At 35.8% G+C, this 18,869-nt stretch overlaps 1 protein-coding gene across 3 annotated transcripts in view; it reads right to left on the bottom strand.

Moving 5' to 3' along the window:
• The window catches only part of poe (E3 ubiquitin-protein ligase-like protein poe), an 801,929-nt gene that overhangs the window by 642,882 nt on the left and 140,178 nt on the right, over nt 1-18,869 (bottom strand). For all 3 annotated transcript variants that reach the window (XM_090405892.1, XM_090405894.1, XM_090405895.1), the window contains exons 12-13: nt 17,880-17,982; nt 3,231-3,369 (exon numbers count right to left, since the gene is read on the bottom strand). In XM_090405892.1, coding sequence (XP_090262018.1) covers nt 3,231-3,369; nt 17,880-17,982 — 242 coding nt within the window. The remainder of the gene's footprint in view (nt 1-3,230; nt 3,370-17,879; nt 17,983-18,869) is intronic.

The following is an 18,869-nucleotide window of genomic DNA, read 5'->3' as shown; positions in this document are numbered from 1 at the left end:
TCCATCATGTCATTATTACACCACTGCTATTTTCTCTGAATTTTACCAAAACATTTATATATGTCTAGGATTTGTTTCCTACTTTGCTGTGTCGACTCCAATAAAACAAGTATTTACTTTTTGTATGTGTGTGTTACTTTGTCTCTAATGACAAAAAAAAAAAAAAAAAAAAACTATTTCTTTTCTCTACTAAACTCTTTAATAGGATAATATTTCAACCTGCAATTTTCAACAATTTCCCATTTTTGACATTTGTCCACATCACTCTACTGGAAAAAATTGAATGACATTCAAGTTTATCTTAATCTTTAATGCTGAAAATTACAGCAACTCCTTCCCCTTGATCATTTATTCTCAGAAAATGATATCTTTAATTATTACATGAGAATATAAAAAGGAAAACCTTAAATAAAATTACACTTCACATTTGTACTCCTTTTGTTTTACTGAGTCTATTTAAAGTGAATCAAATTAAATAAGTTCTGCTAGCTGCATCATCTTTCATTAATCACATTATTCAAATACCAATAAAAGACTTCATTTCATGCTTGCAATATGATGAAAAGATTACACACTTCATATCGATGGCATGATATGAAGTTTACAGGAAATTGATGAGACTAGGGATGATGGTGGAAAGAGATTTGAAATTCAGAGGACATAATGCAAGAGTTAGCAATATAACTCAAGGGATTACTTGGATGCTGAAGAGCGCATTCACAAGTAAAAATAGGGAGGTTATTATTCCTCTTAAGAAGGCCATGATTCAGCCACATGTTAACTAATGTGCACAGATTTGGTCATCTGTGTTTCTTGAGGATCAGGAGGTGATGGAGAGGATTCAGAGACAAGTGACCAAGCTGGTGATAGGTCTGTGAAATATTCCCTATGGGAATAAATTGAGGGTGTGTGGGTTGCAGAGTTTAGCTGGCAGGCAGAAGAGTGGAGATATGATAGAAACGTATAAGCTAATAATGGGATTCTATAAGATTGACACAGAAGAAATTTTTCAATAGATGAGAATTAGGGAAAAAACAAGGGATCACAATTGGAATTTGTCTAAGAGTGTAGTTAGTAATGGTGTGTCTTTACTTGGAGAGCGGAAATGAGTGGAATGGATTGCCAGGGTTGGTTGTGGGTGTCTCAACTGTGAATCGATTTAAGGAGATGTATGATAGGTACTGTGTTAATGGATAGAGTGGGTCTCCCACAATGAGTCTTTTGACTGCATGGAGTACCCATATAAATACTAATAATAATGATAAATACCTTCTGGATTTCTGATCAGGACAGGACTAGTGACAGGACGTGTGCATAAATTTAAATGGAGAAAAATCAAGTAAGAAAAAGTTTATTGACTATGTTATTATTCATAATGATATCTTCACATAGGGATTTGAAATAGTAAGTGATCACAATATGGTCTTGCATAGAATAAAAATGAATATATAACTGAAAAGAAACAGTTAAGCAGCTTGCAGAGGTGAACTGCAGACTCCAACATACAAATATCATTGAAAAAAAAATTAATGAGGAGACCCACTGAAAACATCAAACCAACACTGAATGTGATGAAGTTTCTGCAAGAACAGAAAACTAGAACTTTGCATTGGACACAAGAAGTCCTGGGGGGAAAAAAAACAAGAAAAAAAAATCAGAAATGGAAGAAAAAGGAAATGGAGATCAAAGGAATCAGAAATGATAAGTGACAAAGATTGAAGATGGATATTCTGAATCTCCCTGGAATAATTACTTCAAAAGACCTCCTGAAAATATCCAGGAGGAATGTAATTAGCTAATCTGGTTGGATAGTTGGCTGGAAATGCAATTCAGAGTACATATCAATACATTAATTCATTTAGTTAAAAGGTCAAATTCCACATGACTGGAGTTAAACTCAATAGTACCCATCTATAAAAAAGGAGAAATAAAACTGAATGTGAGAATTATGAAAGAATTTCTCTATTGATTGTTCCAGGTAAATTTTTTTGCAAGCATACATGAGAAACAACTTGTGGAGGGGAAACGTGGAAGAAGAAAATGCTGGGTTCAGACCAAATAGGGTTTGAAAGGATGAGATTTTTCACTTTAATCGAAACAGTCAAGAAATCATGCATCTGCATTTAAGTTTTGTATCTGGAAAAGACACGATAAGGTGCTACATAAGAGAAAAGCTGTTCAATTTAAGTTAAGGGGACATCAAACAGAGAAATATATGAGTTACACTTAAGTTAATCTATACTTGAGTCAGTAATTATAAATTCAAGTAGCTAATAGTGGAAGATGATTTGAAATCAGATGTATGCTAATGATGCACATATCTCCACTATTATGAAGGAAAGTAGCATTAAGCCTGATATCAAAAACTGAAATATTTAACTGAGCTCTTCAACTTTATGTAGATATTATACTCCTTGTCTATGAAAACAGGCAATGACAAAAAACAGTAGCAACATTCTCAAGTGAAGAGCTGAGTGAAGACAGCAAATTAAAATATTGAATATAATAAGCAAAACTGATGTGGTAGGGAATCAACTGAAATAAATGTATATGGAATAAGAGAGAAATAGCCAAAACACTAAACTAGCAGCATACAAGACAGTATTAGAAATCAGATTTTATCTTAGAACTAATAAGTGGTAATAAAACAGTTAATCAAAAACAAGGGAGTGCATATGAAAGTTCGAAAAAAAAAAAAAAAAATAGAGTGAAGTGAATAGATAGCATGAATAGCAGAATCGTATCAAACATTAAACATTAATATATTTGAAAAAAAAAAAAAAAACATTCACAATGTAAGCCTTGCCTTGACCACACCACCTTAGTAAGCCTTGCTCACTCATTCAAGAATGAGTGAGCAAGGCTTACTAAGGTGGTGTGGTCACTTAAACAGAAAAAAAAAATTAGCAAAGCAAGTATTCAATGCCAGGATGACAGAAAAAAAAGATCCAAAAAGGAAAACCAAAATGTTAGTTCTAACATTATTGGAATCCTGACAAATAACACATTAATATGAAGAAAACTATTGATGGGAAGTTAGTAATAATGTAAACTTAAATACCATCACAAAATGTCATGAGTACATATCAGGAATCAATGGTAGTGATGATGTAAAACTACAATTTCATTAGCTTTTCAAATAATATCACAATTAAAAAACATTAAATACATCAAAGAAAAAATATTTTACAGGCTTGTTAATGCATATACTAGTGAAGGAAAAAACCTACTCTGAATTTCATCAGCAGGTGTGTTTTTGGAATAGTTTCCTTCTAAATCCTTACAAGGAAAATACAATTTGGACTGTTTCTTGGTATTGTCTTTATCAGACACAGTTGAATTTTGAGTGTTGAACAAATTCTTTTGAATCTTAGGGAAGAAAAGTATTAGTGTAAAAATTATAACATTTAATAATAATCAAAAACAACATGGATAATATTTCATTATGAATAATAATTCAAAATAGTCATAATACTCTGCAACATAAACATGGAATATATTCTGCCCTATTTAATACATCCTTGAGAATCTTTTAAATCACAGGAAATCAAACTTATCTGCATAACTCAGGCATAGGATAGTATATCTATCCTAATATCTATACCTAATATGGATATTAGGAGTTTTACCAATTAAGAATTCTGGCTGTTCAAAAAAGAAACTGTTTATGCTAGAAGTAATGAATGACTTAACACTAAGTTCATTTAAAATAATGATTTAACCATTAAATCGGAACAGAAAATGGTAAATTTCATCAATATAATGTTAAGTCTGAATGCTATGGTAAACTAGATTCCGAGTAGGTGAGCCAGAAATGATTGGAGTTTTATTAATATATATGAGATCAATTTGTTAATAATCAGAAATAGTTTAATGTCACTGGCATCTATTTAAATACTAGCGGTATATCAAGGTGTGTGAGAGCATAAAATATGAAATGTTTTTTAAAAGATTTAGAAATGAAACTAAAGAAAATTCCATTATCTATCATTATCCTTCTCCCTTGAGATTGATATCTCAAGTGAGAAGGAACAGAGGACAGCTTTTGAAAAGATTGGAAGTGACTGTAACAGGCCACTAGGACTATTACTGGAAAAGAAGAGGATATGTTGCATGTACTGTATATACATGTAAGGTTAAGACAGAACTAAATAAATGCATTGATTTGAATAAACATTTATTGAAAACAGTAACTGTAATTTAATTGAAATTCTGAAAGTTTTTCACTTGTTTATAATTAAATTATAAGCTGCCAAGAAATTATATTCTTGTTTGCAAACAAAGTTTGAGCATGAAGTAACTTCACAACTAGTTTTTCAAGATATGAAAAACTTACGTTTTCTCGCATACTTGGAGTGCACTACATGTACACATAATGGTAGCTCATTTGTCTTGTTTCATGACTAAAACCAAAACCCAAAGTGAGATACACAGAAGAGCATGTGTGGTGTGAAAAGAACACTACATACTACTGTAAGAGAAATTAGGGGATTTTTGGAACTCGATAATAGATATTTATGAAGTCTTTCATATAGAAAGAAAAGCATTTAACAGTTATCTGTATGACAATGTCATATCTGTTGGGAGAAGAAGATATGAACTGTTTGTTTTTTTCGTAGTCTTTCATATAGAAGGAATAATAAAGTTCTGAAACCTTGAAGAGATGAAAGGACAGAAGAAACTGAAGATAAACTTTCTTCTGTCCTTTTATGTTAGGTGTTTTTGCAATTCTTTAAAAGGGAATGCTACAGTGTTTGAATAAAGAATTTCAGATCCAGAACTCTCTGTAAATAAAACTTCTCTAATAAAATAAATTCATTGGTGGCCTTCCATGATCAAATAACTTGATAGTGAATGGAATGATATTTTGACTATTAAATTATTTAAGGAATTCACAATGTATACTGGAATATTGGTTAAAAGAAACTTTAATAAATACTTCCTATATTTCGGCAATGTCATTGCCATCTTCAATGGGAACATACAACTATGACACGTGCATGGGGGCACTGCAAAAAGCAAATGAGGCAGAAGAGAGAAACTACTGGTGTTCCTAGAGTCCTAATGGTGCCCTCTAGCAGGTTATATTGGGTTGTCTTGGCTGTTGGGCTGATGTTCTCGTGATGCAAACTTCCCAAATTTGGGACAGTCTCATGCACCCAAATTTGTTGAGGTTTTTTGGAAAGTTTTTTTTTAGAGCTGAGGCTGATTCTATGAATAATCTTTCATATTTAAACTTGCGGTGTATTAGCGTGGCTTTATTCCAACGTATTCTGTGGCGGGTATCTAGAGCATGGTCTGCAAGCCCAGAGTGGCTGTACTGGTGAAACCGGATGTGGTCTTTATGTTCCGAAATGTCCAAACAGGCAGGACATTCGCTGTCCTACCTGTTTGGCCAACGTAGAACAGTTTACAGCTGCAAGGGACATGGTATACCCCAGGTAAGGCTAGGGGAAGTGGGCACCATTAGAACTCTAGGAACAACAGTAGTTTCTCTCTTCTACCTCATTTGCTTTTTGTAGTGCCTGCATGCACGTGTCATAGTTGTATGTGCCCATTGAAGATGGCAATGTGACATTGCCGAAATATAGGAAGTATTTTTTAAAGTTTCTTTTAATTAATATTCCAGTATACATTGTGAATTCCTTAAATAATTTAATAGTCATGTGTTACCAACGTATAAGCCTTTCTACAAGAAGAAGTGATATTTTAAAATAAAAATAGTCTAAATTATACAAAGAAAATAATATATTTTGAATGTATTTAGAATGAGCTGAAAATTCACCCACCACTTGTCACTGATAACTCGCCTGTGGCAAAATGGGCGAGTGGATTTCTTAAGTCCTGATGTCCTGGATTTATATCCCACTGAAGGTGCAGTTTGGAATGTCTTTATACATCATATGAAGCTCAAATACTCACTGCGACCACCACATTGCCTACTGGAGAATATTGATAAAGTTCCATGCTAGGTCTAAAAAGCAGGGTTTCTACATTATCTAATCTTCAGCCTACCTACAGTACTAATGTGCAGTAGTTTTCAAACCTTTTGTGGGTGGCACTCACATTATACACCAGAAAAATTATATTCTAAATTTGATCAAAACCAGTTGAACAATGTGACATATAGAGCTGTTTGACAGCAGTAGCTATCAAAGCAAAATTATCCATTTATTTAGCCCATTAGGCTGAATTTCATAGAAGACCATAAGCAATATCAGAAACTTCCATATTCAGTAGCGTGCTGGAGATGGCCAATTGTTAAATTTTCAAGTTTCTGTTAAAACAACAATGGCTACATATTATAGAAAGGCACACACTTTAATTCACAATGGCTGGTGGCATTTGAGCAATAAGCTTGCACACAGTGATGCAAAATCCAGCCAGGGTTTGCTTATTTCAGCATTCTTTGTGCTTCTTTTCCCCTGTCCTCTTCTTTACATTGCAGTCTATATAGGGATTATCTCAGCTATAACAAAAAGCTACAGGAATATTATGTTTCAACAAACATCTGCTGACTTAGCCTGAGTTGCTTTTTAAGGTGATGACATTTTCCCATGCGTCATGTCTGTCAGGCATGGGAAAATGTTTAAGCAAGGATATTTTTTTTAAGTGAGCCAGTTGTTAAAAACTTACCAGCCTACTGTCTGGCTATATTCTAAACTTGGCCAAAATTGGTTAAATGATGTGGCTTGTAGAGGTAACATCATTTGACAGTTGTGACCAAAGGATGAAATGGCCCTTACATTCTCAACCCACTCTTTCATTTTTGTCCAAGTAGACTGAAATTATCAAGAAAGTAATAAACAACATCAGAAACAAATTCTGAATTCAATTGAACCTGGTTGAACATGCAACTTATAGAGATATCTACAGAGGAAGTAACTACAAGTACAATCCACTCTTCACAATCAGTCTGATTGGGTTGAACTTCCTAGAGGGAATTAAGCCATTACTGTAGGAAACAACTACTTTCCAAATTTGGTTAAAACTGATAGAACAATGTGAGTTACAGATGTTTCTGTAAAGGAAGCTAACCTTTTAAAATCAACCTTTCATTTTATGAAAGGTTGATTTTAAGTTGTTTTTAATGTTCAGTAACATTAAAAACAACTATATGCTAAATCTGGTTAAATAACCTATAGAAATGCTGCAGAAAAGAAATCCTCACCTTTCATTTTAGTCTGCTGAGCTAAATTTTTCAGGGAACTATCAACAAAATCAGAAACAATTACATTTCAAATTTAAATTACTTTGAAGGAACTTTTCATATGCTTTCTTCTGGCAAGAAAGAAATTATATCTAAAGTTCCTAGCAAGTAAGCCAACAGATAACCTGCTATGTGTAAAAGTAGATAAACAAAAGGAAAAGATTGGTAAGAATATAGAAGATAAACATCAAGAAGCTGGCAAAATATTCTGCAGGCTATTGAAAATGCTTAGAAAAGGAGAAAAAAATACCATAGAAGGAATCAGAGATTTTACAAGGAACATGAAAATTGAAGGTAAAGTTGTTTTAGATGTTTAGAGTAATAAGAAGTGATATAATGGTGGTAGAAAATATTTGGAAGAAATGCAACACTAAGTACATATCGATACTTGAAGCAGAAAAGCTATTAAAAGCTTATAATGCAGAAAGCCAGCTGGAGTAGATATTATCTGAGATCTCCAGAGAGTAAAGGACTCAATGAGAGAAGCTATGCATCACCCATACCAGTTACCATACTATCTATTAAACTCATCCACGTTACTTGCACTCAACACTTCAACAGACAAATTGTTCCACTCATTGACTGCTAAGTGAGAGATCTAGCTCTCACCCCCTTCTTAACTAAACACAAACAACTTCCATGGATGTCCCCTTGTCCTCTCCCCACTTTCAATATAACAAAATATGTCATCAGCTGATGTATTTATTCTTATGGCAAAAGGAATACAAAGCAGATACAAGTCAATGTTCAGTCCAGAAAGCCAATCCAGGACCTTGTAGATGTTCTGGAGGTTGCCACCACTATGAAATTGGCAGCCTGGGCAGCCACTCACAATATAAGTGATCATCTGGGCCATGGGAGAACAGTCACAATAAGGGTGGTCTGACAGTCTCCATTAATGTAGTAGGTAGCCACATCTGCCTCGGTTAGTTCTGATTCTGTTGACCAAATCTTCCTAGGGTTGACCAAATCTTCCTAGGAAGAGCAAAACCAGGCTGCAGAGCACAGGGATCTTCAACCAGGAAGCCATTTGTTGGTTGATGGTAAGGCAGCTGAAGAAAGTTTGTCCAAGGACCAGAAAGGGTTTCTTGATTTTAGGCAAAGACTAGGTGGATTTATGAGAGTCTGGTTCAGGGGCAGAAGCAGGTTGCTCATTGCTTTATTAAATTCTTTAATCAAGACTTGTCTTCTCCATATATTTGGTGGAGCAATGTTAGATAGGACAGGCGGCCAGGAGAGAGAGAGAGGGGTGCTTCTCAGTGTCCCACTAATTGTGTACGTAGAGTAGAGTAGGGTAGAATTTAGCTGGATGTCTATAATGTTAGCATGCGCACTTCTTTCCCAGACGGGGGCACGGTATTCTGCTGCAGAGAACACGAGGGCTAGTGCAGATGACCTTAGGAGTTCTGGCACCATGACCCCAGGTTGTTCCAACAAGCCTTGAAATGATATCATTTCTCGTTTTAATTTTGTTGGACAGGTTGGTGATGTGCCTTTTATAAGTTAGGCTTCTGTCCAGGCTTACTTAAAGGTATTTTGGGTGAGGCTCATGTTCTACCATTTGCCACAGAAAGAGAGGCTGAGGTGTCAATTTGCCTCTGTATTGTTCAGGTGGAATGCTCTGGACACAGTTTTTGTTGGATTTGCTTCAAGTACCACTGCTTGAGGTACTCTTCCAGGATGTTTAGGTCTGTGCTCAAGGTTGTTTCCAGGTTGGCAAAGGAGATGGACTGGTGTAGGATCACTAGGTCATCAGTGTACATATATTTGCTTGAGCTGGTATGTGGTAAGTCAGACATGTAGATGTTAAAAGGGATAACACAGAGCCCTGTGGGAGACTGTTGTGGAGAAATCTGGGCCTGCTTTTTTTCCACCAATATGGACAGGGATTTTTCTATTGGAGAGAATGGATTCAAAAAGCTGGAAAGTTTTTTTGCACCTTATAATATTGCCTAGCTTTAGGAGGAGGCCCCTGATCTAGACTGTGTCATAAGCTGATGTTATAATAGGTTAGGTCAGTGAAAGTGACTCCGGATTTAAGTTTCTTCTGGAAGCCTGCTTCAATCTGTGTTGTCAGGGCCAGGACCTGGTCACAGCAACTTCTTTCCAGCCTGAAGCTAGCTTGTTCAATTGAGAGTGCTCTTTCGATGAGTGGTGAAATTCTTTTAAGGAGAATTCTTTCAAAGAGCTTAAAGGTGGAGCAAAGTAAGGAGATAGGTCGTAGATTTTTGACATTATTTGAATCTTTCCCTGGTTTGGGCACAGCAGATAGTTTTCCAGTTGTTATAATTTTTAAGAAAAGAGTGGCCAGCCATGTTTGGATGAGATATTTTAGAAAAACTCGGGGAGGATACCATCCAATCCTGTAGCCTTGCCATTCTTGGTGAGTTTTAAGGCTTCCTGTACCTCTTCCAGAGATACTGGGCATCTTCAGATTTTTTTCTGGTGGAAAAGTGCATAATTATGTTTCTGGTAGAGCTGGGATGTATCGTGGAGGTTTTCAGTAAATGATTAGCCATTTGATCAGGAATTATCTCTGGTGGTTTGTGTTTGTTGGTCTGCCCCAATTTTCTGAGAAGTGACCAGCTTTTCTGGATAGATTTGGTGAAGTCAAGTTCATGGATGGTTGAGATCCATCTTTCCTTTGTTTTTGCCGAGTGTTACTATCGTGGAGGTTTTCAGTAAATGATTAGCCATTTGATCAGGAATTATCTCTGGTGGTTTGTGTTTGTTGGTCTGCCCCAATTTTCTGAGAAGTGACCAGCTTTTCTGGATAGATTTGGTGAAGTCAAGTTCATGGATGGTTGAGATCCATCTTTCCTTTGTTTTTGCCGAGTGTTACTATGAGCTCCTTAGCAATAGTCGGGTCTTCAGTTTCTTCATATTCATGCTCCAGCATGGGATGTATTGTTTTCTGTAGCTTCTAGGAATAGAGGCTTTGGCAGCAGTTTTGATTAGTTTAACAAATCTGGGATAGCAATTAGGGTGGGTGATATTGCTGTAATGATTTGTTCAATTTGTTTCTCAAATACATTCCAGATGGATCTGAGAAGGTTCCATCTAGAAATTGGTGTTCCACTGATGACTGGGATTGACGTGCCTATCTCTATTAGTGTAGGACAATGCTGGCTATTAGGGAATCTGTTGAGGATGGTTCTGGTTGTTGGCAGAGGGTGGTCTTCAGAGTCTATGCATAGATCTGGGATGTAGGTGCTGTTCCATTTGGCTGAGTGAAGAGTGCTTTTGCTTGCCTGGTGTCGTAGATCAAATACAGATTATACTTATCTATCCAGTTAACTAGATTATCACCATCTTGTTTTTTAGAGGTGTGATGAGAGTTGAAGTCACCAACATAAATAGCAGGGTGAGGTGGCAGCCGGTCCACCTAGTCAGGCCAGGATTTCAATGGTGGTTTGTAGACACTGCAGATGGTGGTATTTTGAATATTAATACCTATGGAGTATTCTGCTTCAGACATACATTGGTTTATGTCCTTGAGACCAGGCCAGATGTAGGTTGCCAGGCCATGCTTGGGATGGCAGTTATAAGACAGAAGATTTAGGCCTGGGATCTTTAGTCTACTGAGAGCTGTGTCAGACACATGAGTTTCCTGGAGAGACAGGATATCAATCACTTTGTCTATGGCTATTTTGCTGATGACTTTGACTCTGGATTATCAGCTGATAATGTATAACTACTATCTTTCAGATGTTTATAGACCTCTATCACATCATCAATATGTCCTCATAATCTAATCTACATTCCATAACCCTGATATAACCTTTGCAACTTTGCATTTTTTTTCCCCACACCTTTTTTTTATCCCTTCCAAATCCAGAGGCCCAAATATGAGCACAATAGTCCGGGGGGGGGGGGGGTCATATCAGGGCCTTGTAAAGAGGAAAAGTGACTTCCTTATCCTTATATGCCAATGTTTGTTTGTCACAATTATCTTCTGAGCTATGTTTGCAATTTTTGCTATGTGACTTTTGAACTTCAAATTCCACCTACCATAATACCAAAAGCTCTAGCCCCATCAGTTTCTTGCAGCATAACCCCACACTATGTGAAAATTTCATCAGGCCAAAGTGCATAACTTTATATTTACTAACACTGAACCGATAGGCATTATCATTTGCCCACATTTCCAGCCTATTCAAATCATTCTGTAAGTGCTAAATATCAATAGCATCCCTGACTAACTTGTCTATCTTTGTATCATCAATAAACAATTTAACATCTCCTGTCAGATCCTTCCCAATATCATTAATGTATAAATTGAACAATGGTCGATCCAAGGATTGAAATATGGGATACACCACTAGTCACCTTAAATCTGACAGATTCATATCCACTGTAACCACTTTTTTGATAGCTGTCCATCAGCCAACCACCTATCCAAGTCAAAAATTTATATTCTAATCCCATATTCTCCAGTTTATGCAAGCAGCCTTTCATATGGTATCCTATCCACTGCTTTAGCAAAATCCAACACTATCACAGTGTATCCATTCCCTTTATCCAACTCAGCCATAACAATGTTATAAAATATGAGCAAATTACTAAAACATAATTTCCCTTTAGTAAACCAATGCTGTTCCTTGCATAGTATAGCTGTCTATCAACCCATTTCTGTATGCAATTTCTCACCAACTTCTCACAAATTTTCAACCGCTGCTCCAGACATACTGATAGGTCAGAAGTCAAACACATTGGTTTTTGCCACTCTTGTACAACAGAACTATCATATATTTTTTCCCATTCCTGTGGTATCTTTCCTGAGTTGAGACTCAACCTATATGAACATGTAAAGGACCTACCCAATTCAGCTGAACATTCCTTTAGCATACATGCTGATATTCCATCTGTACCTATTGCCAAAATCTTATCCAGGTTATGAAACATGTTGCTCTTCAACCTCATTATCATGGTCCTCGTATCTCTTCATCCAATGTAGTAGTAGCACTATGCACCATGTTTCATACACCTGAATGATATATCTTAGCAAAGTGAACACTCTTTAAAACAATCTCATCAACTTCTAACACAAGAGTACCACCTGCATTCAGTAAGTTATTCTTCCACATTCATTCTTTCTTTTACTTGCAGCAAAATAAAATTCTTTTTGACTGCCTTCTAGTCAATTTCTTTTCATACTCCAATTTATCTTTCTGACAATACTTAACTTTTCTGGCCTGCATTTTGTATATTATATGTATATTATTCTCACAATATTCTTTCCACATCATCTTCTTATGAATCTCTTGCTTAATAAGGTTACACATCAATTTCACTCTCACCTTATTTGTTCTTGTAACTCCAGGGATACATTCAGACACTTCCTCATTTAAGCACTTTTTTCAAAGCATTGCTGCTATCTTTCCCCATTCAGTAACTGATACCATGGTATTAAAGCCAGTATTCTTCTGAGTTGGTCATAATTTACAACTTTGCAGTTCAGCAAGTAACCTGTCCTTATTGGAATCTATATATAATTATCTCCTTCCCAACAAAGCATGGCATGATCACTGTCACCAAGTGGTAATCTAGTCACATTCTTAACTAATATCCCTTCTGACACTATGATCAAATCTAATAATCTTTGACCCTGAGTTCATTCTTTCACATGCTGTTTAAGAAAAGTGTCCTGCAACAAATGTGCAGGCTGTGTAGAAGCCTGCACATTTGTTCAGGCACTGCACCTCATTATTATGAGATTTCTCTTCTACCCAATCAATGTTTGGATAATTTAAGTCACCCATAATGATTATTCATTAAGCACCTATTAGGATAAACTGGCAGTGCATTTCATTCTCCCCGGCTACTGAACTGCTAGGTCTTTAGCAAAACCCTGCCATATATTTCGTCCTGTTAGCCTTCACAGTACAATCTCCACCAGAGGCCAATTAGAGATAGCTGGCCCAAGACTATCACTAACAGTATCTGGCATCTGGTGAAGTGAGGAAGCTCACAAGTGTCACCATCTTATGGTGTCTGAGATAGTGTGGGTTCTACGGTCAAATTTCTTTAGTTTATGGAACAAAAAATCTGAGTTTCTGGGGGAAAACCCGCTTGCCCATGCTAGAGATTGACTAACTTGCGAACTGGTTGAAGAAAGGCTTAAAATATGTTCCTCTAGTCAGCAACTAGATTTGAACCTAGGCAAACAAGGGTCATGGAGTGCAAACACACTACTTCCAAACTCAATAAGAACCACTGATTAAAATGTATCCAATAAGTATTGATGATGATCTAGTGAGACACATGGGAAACTGGATGACAAAGTATATGACAGGAAGTAGTAATATTTAGAAAGTGTGTTCTAAGAGCCAGATAGTTAGGAGTGAAGTATCAGAAGATTTGTGCTAGAGCAAAGATATTTAAGAAAAATATCTGGCACTTATGTTTTAAAAAAAATTCTGCACCAGGTGTAATCGTTGCAAATGCACTATCTCGAAAAAAATTGTGAACCTGTCTGTTAATTAGATATTGCCACGACTTGCTATATGGTTAAGAGAAATTTGACTAGATATTGCCTTTAATTCCATTTCATTGATTCCTCACTCTCTATTATTCAGTCTGACTGGTGCATCCGTAAAAGACTGAAGAGTGTGAGAAATTGAATATACCACAATCGTATAGCTGGCAATAACTACACTTAGTCTGCTGTACATGCGGTAGGAACAAAGGGCAAGAGCAGGAAGATAGGGGAAAACGAAAATTAAGACAGAGGGAAATAGCATTGTAGTGTAGATAAGCTTTCTGAGACAGCACAGCCGATTCTGCATAGAGGACCAAACCTGAGGTAAACAAGATTTTTTTAAACTAGTGCAGTCTGAGAAAAAAATAACATTAAAAACAAAAGAATAAATAGATTTTACAAATAGTGCAGTTTAATAAATAAATAACTTAATAAATAGCATAAATTTTACGTTAGCAAGCACTATGGCAAAATTTTATGGTTTCCTTACAAACTATATATTTCTATTCAAGCAAGCCCTTTGCAAAGGCAAATTTAAGTATGTTCACAAATTTATGTGAGACACAAAAGTAATATAACATATAGATGATTTAAATACATATTTTATTTCATGTTTTCACATAAGAAAAATATAATATAATTAAAACAAGAAAGGTGATTGAGAATACAAACTATAAATCTAGGATATATTATTATAAGCTAAACCAGGATGAATAGCATTTAAAATAAAACATCAATTTAATCAAACATAACACATTAAAGTTATTTTATTATTTTTACAGTTGTGAGGTTCTATGCTCAAGCAGGTCTGATCTTGCTTTGTTGAGTCCAAACTATATCTAGTATAACTGTGTGACTTGACATCACATATCACAAATGGATGGATGGCATGTGTGGAGTGACTGATCTTCAGAGAGTTGAGGCTGCCAGAAAAGCAAACAACAGGACTACATGGCGAGGCCTGGTGTGGAACATCACCAAGCATCGGAGTGACCATACGGCATCTGTAGATGCCCAGTGAACATAGAGAGAGAGACACATCACATAATTATACTATGCATTGCACTGAATAATGTCCATGTTTTGGTGTTATGTGTACAGTATATGTTCCTACATAAATAAAATATAATGATTTAATATTGAATTATATATATAAAAGGAGAAACTATTATTTCTTTCTTTTATTTTTAAATTGTATTAGTGTCTTCAAATTAATTTTTTCTTCTTATATATAGTATGTAAAGAAAGTTCTAACCATAAGATTTCTAGGAAATTTTTTCTGCTGTTTCATCAGTGTATGCTCTCATAGCCATAATACTTAGTTAAAAGTAGTAATAATCCCCACCTTACAGTGCTTCACTTTATGTGACAATTTGCTCATGCGATGCTTTTAAATTATGACCAATGCTCAAAAACATGATGAAAACGTTCTTCACTCATACGGCAATTTCAGTGACATAATGCTGCCATCAAGCAATGTGCAGTATTTGTGAACTCGGTTTATTTACGACTTCGTTGGTTGCCACCTCTATCTCTGTGTTTTGGTGTTTTACTATGAATTATAAACTGGTTATAGTTATTATTTTATTTTATTGTTGTTAATAATGACAGATAAAATTCAAAGTAAAGATGTTGTTGCTTCCAGTGAGAAGAAGACATTGCATGCTAAGATTAAGCTTATTAAATTCAGTGCCAATGGTGTATCGAACACAAAGAGACTGCAGGCAAGGCTTTCCTCACTGCTGTTAAGTTCTGAATAAAACTAAAAGTGGTTAACTTATAATTTCTTCAGAGCTTAACATGCATTTTAAAAATTTGCACATACTGATATGTCAAGCAGGTAAAATTAAATGCAAAGGTGCCAGACAAATTAGTAGTTTTAGAATTCTGTTATTTATCCCTTAATATTATAATGTATTTTGTTGTAATTAAATCCACTGCCTAAGCTTTGCTAAAAATAGCACGAGTGTTTGTGCACTACCGAGTGAAGGTCTAATGGATCAAAGATCGATTGCCAGAGGCAATGCATGTGCACCAGAGTACGCATTGACCGTGAAGGGAAGGCACGCGACTAAAATCCCACCCCACCACCACCACCAAAGAGATTACTAGGGGAGAATGTGGCACTGGTAAAGGGAGTTGCACTTTGAAGTGAGCAAGGAAGGAAAAGGATATGGCATAGTACAGAAGTGTAGGGGCGCGTAATTTAAAAAGGCAATGCAGCACCGGACTGGGGCTTTTTCTCTCATTCGTCAAATCCTCTGCCAGAGTCCCTTGCCAGCCAGTCGTCTGCTCTTGTGGGAGTCATACTCTCCATGCCCCTGATATTCGTCCCAGTTTCTTGGGCAACGCGTTGAGCCACAAGTGAGGAAAGACAGCCGAGCTTTGCTTAAACCTGGTGACCAGTGAACGGCAAGCACGTGTCTTCAGTGTCCGAAATTAATCTAGCCCGAATCTGATGAGAAGGAAACAGCAGGTCGAACGGAACCAGGAACAAATCTGAAGGTGAAGCCGTATCAAGATGTGGATGATTTTTCAGCAGTTCCCAACTGGGTGGTAATGTAGAAACCTTTTCTTTGTTCAATGAAAGTGTACAGAGAGAGTGACTGCAACTTTTAACAGAACATCAAGTCTAGAGTACTGTGATTTCACATAAGGACTCTAGAAACCTAGTTTAGAAAGACAGACTAAATTCCAAGACATGAATGTAGAAATTAGAGCATGACCTGAACGTCTGTGAAGTCCATAACCTTAGTAGAATTATGTCATTAATCTTTGTATTACTTTTGTTTGAGTGTTATGTGGATTTGATACCTGTGCTTGTTAAGATAGAATTAGAGAAATTGAGTACATATATTTTATCTGAAATTGACATTGAAGTTAGTGCATGAGAGAGTCAACCTTAATAGTGTTGAGTCATTAGCCTTTGTTTCACCTTTGTTCGAGTGCATGTGGAACCGATACCTAAGCTTGTTAAGATAGAATTAGAGAGCTTGAGTGCTTACAATTTATCTGAAATTGATATTGAAGTAAACATATGTCTGAGTTATCCATGACTTGTAAATTGTTTAGTGCATAATTAAATGTTTTCTTTTGATTTAACAATTGCCTTGCCTGAAATCATTTTCTACTGCACCCCCCCCATAAAAAAAAAATCAAACCACAGCAGGAGGCATTTTGGAAGGGAGGTCATGACTGTAGACTGAGATAGGGATAAATTTGAGACTTGAGTTGTTTTATATAAGATTCAGAAATTAAGGATACAGTTCACAGCTCGGTACTGGTTCTTTGATTCTTCCCTGTTTGAAAATCTAGAACTTAGGATGGAGCAGAAAAAAATAGAAATTTTCCCTGAGTCTGAAGAAAGAACCAGCATTAGCTCAGAAACAAAGGAATTTCCACTGTCTGGTGGGAATCTCTTTACTTTCAACCCACGATCCATATCCTTATAGTAAAATACGGCCCCAAGTTAAGAGTAAAGATTAGAGCATATAAAAGAAGTGAGATAAGGGAAGGAAGAGACATAATTTGACCATAAAATAGACATAACAATAGAAAGGGGGGGGGGATGTAACACTGCTGTTGGTATAGCTGTTAAAAACAAAGATAAAGTTCTAAGTGAAAAGTGCTACACTAGTTAATACCACAGTTAGCCATAAACGTGACAATCTTATTTCTGAAGTGGAAACACTTTTAATGGTGTAGACTGATGATCAAACTGGTTTGGTGTGTTCCCTTAAGCAAGTTATTCAGAATCTTTTACATTTGCAAATATTATTCAAAATTTTTTGTTTGCATATCTGACATAAATACATGCATGTATGATTGCTTTAAAACATCATAAAACCATCACATGCATCTACAAGTGGGTGGAAAAAATGCAGTGATTCACTATATGACAGTGGTCTGGAACTTAAGCATGTCATAATTAAACATGTATGTAAAATTACATTCAGTGATTGTTTTTATACAATTCAATTTAACTTGTACAATATTAAAACAGAACTAAAGTTTCTATGCTCTGAAGAACCAAAGATCACATTGTTGTTACTTTGGTTCTTCAGAGCATAGAACTTTAGTTCTGTTTTAATATTCATATCATTGAAGTAGTAGCTGATATATAAAATTAATTTTTAATATCAGCTACTACTTCAATTTGATTTATTCCATCCATAGAAGATTACTTACCTGTTCGATCAGGGATGGTGGAGAATCATACAGATTTCTCATCATGTACTCAAAAATCAAAACTAATCTTGAAAGATAAAGGATCTGTAAGTCTTTCATAGTACTAGGAAAAAAAGTTATTAAAAATATTTAAATGCATTATCAAAGCTTAACAGCTTTAATATAAATTTTAAATTTATTTATTTATATATATATATATATATATATAATGGTTATTCAAATCCAAAAGACTATCCTGCCCTTTTGGCCAGTAACACCAAGAATTTAATTAAGGGAAGAAATGAAAAATAAGAAAGATATTTCTAGATTGACAGCTTGGGAAGCATGAAAACAAAAGGAATGCATGAAGAGAAATTAGTTCAATGAACATGTGCTATGAATGATTAACTTAAATTATCCTTTCTAACAGTCAAGTTCATTAATGTTTTTATGGAACCACCCAAATGTAAGAGTAAATCTGGAATGTTGCAGAGTTAAGAATTATCCAAAAATAAAGTAATTCACAGAAAATAAAGAGAAACTTATTTTATCTTTTTGGATGCTAAACACAGTCATTAGCAAGGAAAGGGGGAAGGCATAAAATTCCTTAAGCAACTAAGTTACAAAGGGCTGACTAGATCAAAACAGTTTCCTATGCCAAGTATGTCTATTCTAAGCATCTGCTTCTGATCTCATCATCTTCTCATCTTCCTTTTACCCTCTTTTACCTTGCGGTGTCGTGGGTTTGTTAATCATCGGATCTCAAACCGTTTACATGGTAAGGTGGTCAAGCCCTAAGCCCCGGTCTATCCTATGTCCTGTAGTATTGAGTTCTCAAGGCCGGTTTGCCTGCTTTGCGGGATGAAAAACCCCAGGATAAACTGGAGAAAAAAACCCTGCTGTCCACGCCTGAGACGGGCTAACTTGGCTATGGCTGAGAAAGATCCTTCAGCTCCTCACGTCGCTGATGGGAATTGAACCTAGAACACTCCTTCCCCAAGCATATGGTTG

Source organism: Typopeltis vanoorti, chromosome 15 (genome assembly GCF_054136105.1).
Source record: "Typopeltis vanoorti isolate ZY-2024b chromosome 15, IOZ_Tvanoo_1.0, whole genome shotgun sequence".
NCBI classification, from domain to species: domain Eukaryota; kingdom Metazoa; phylum Arthropoda; class Arachnida; order Uropygi; family Thelyphonidae; genus Typopeltis; species Typopeltis vanoorti.
The sequence above is the reverse complement of the archived record's forward strand: the minus strand, read 5'-3'. Positions and strand labels throughout refer to the sequence as shown.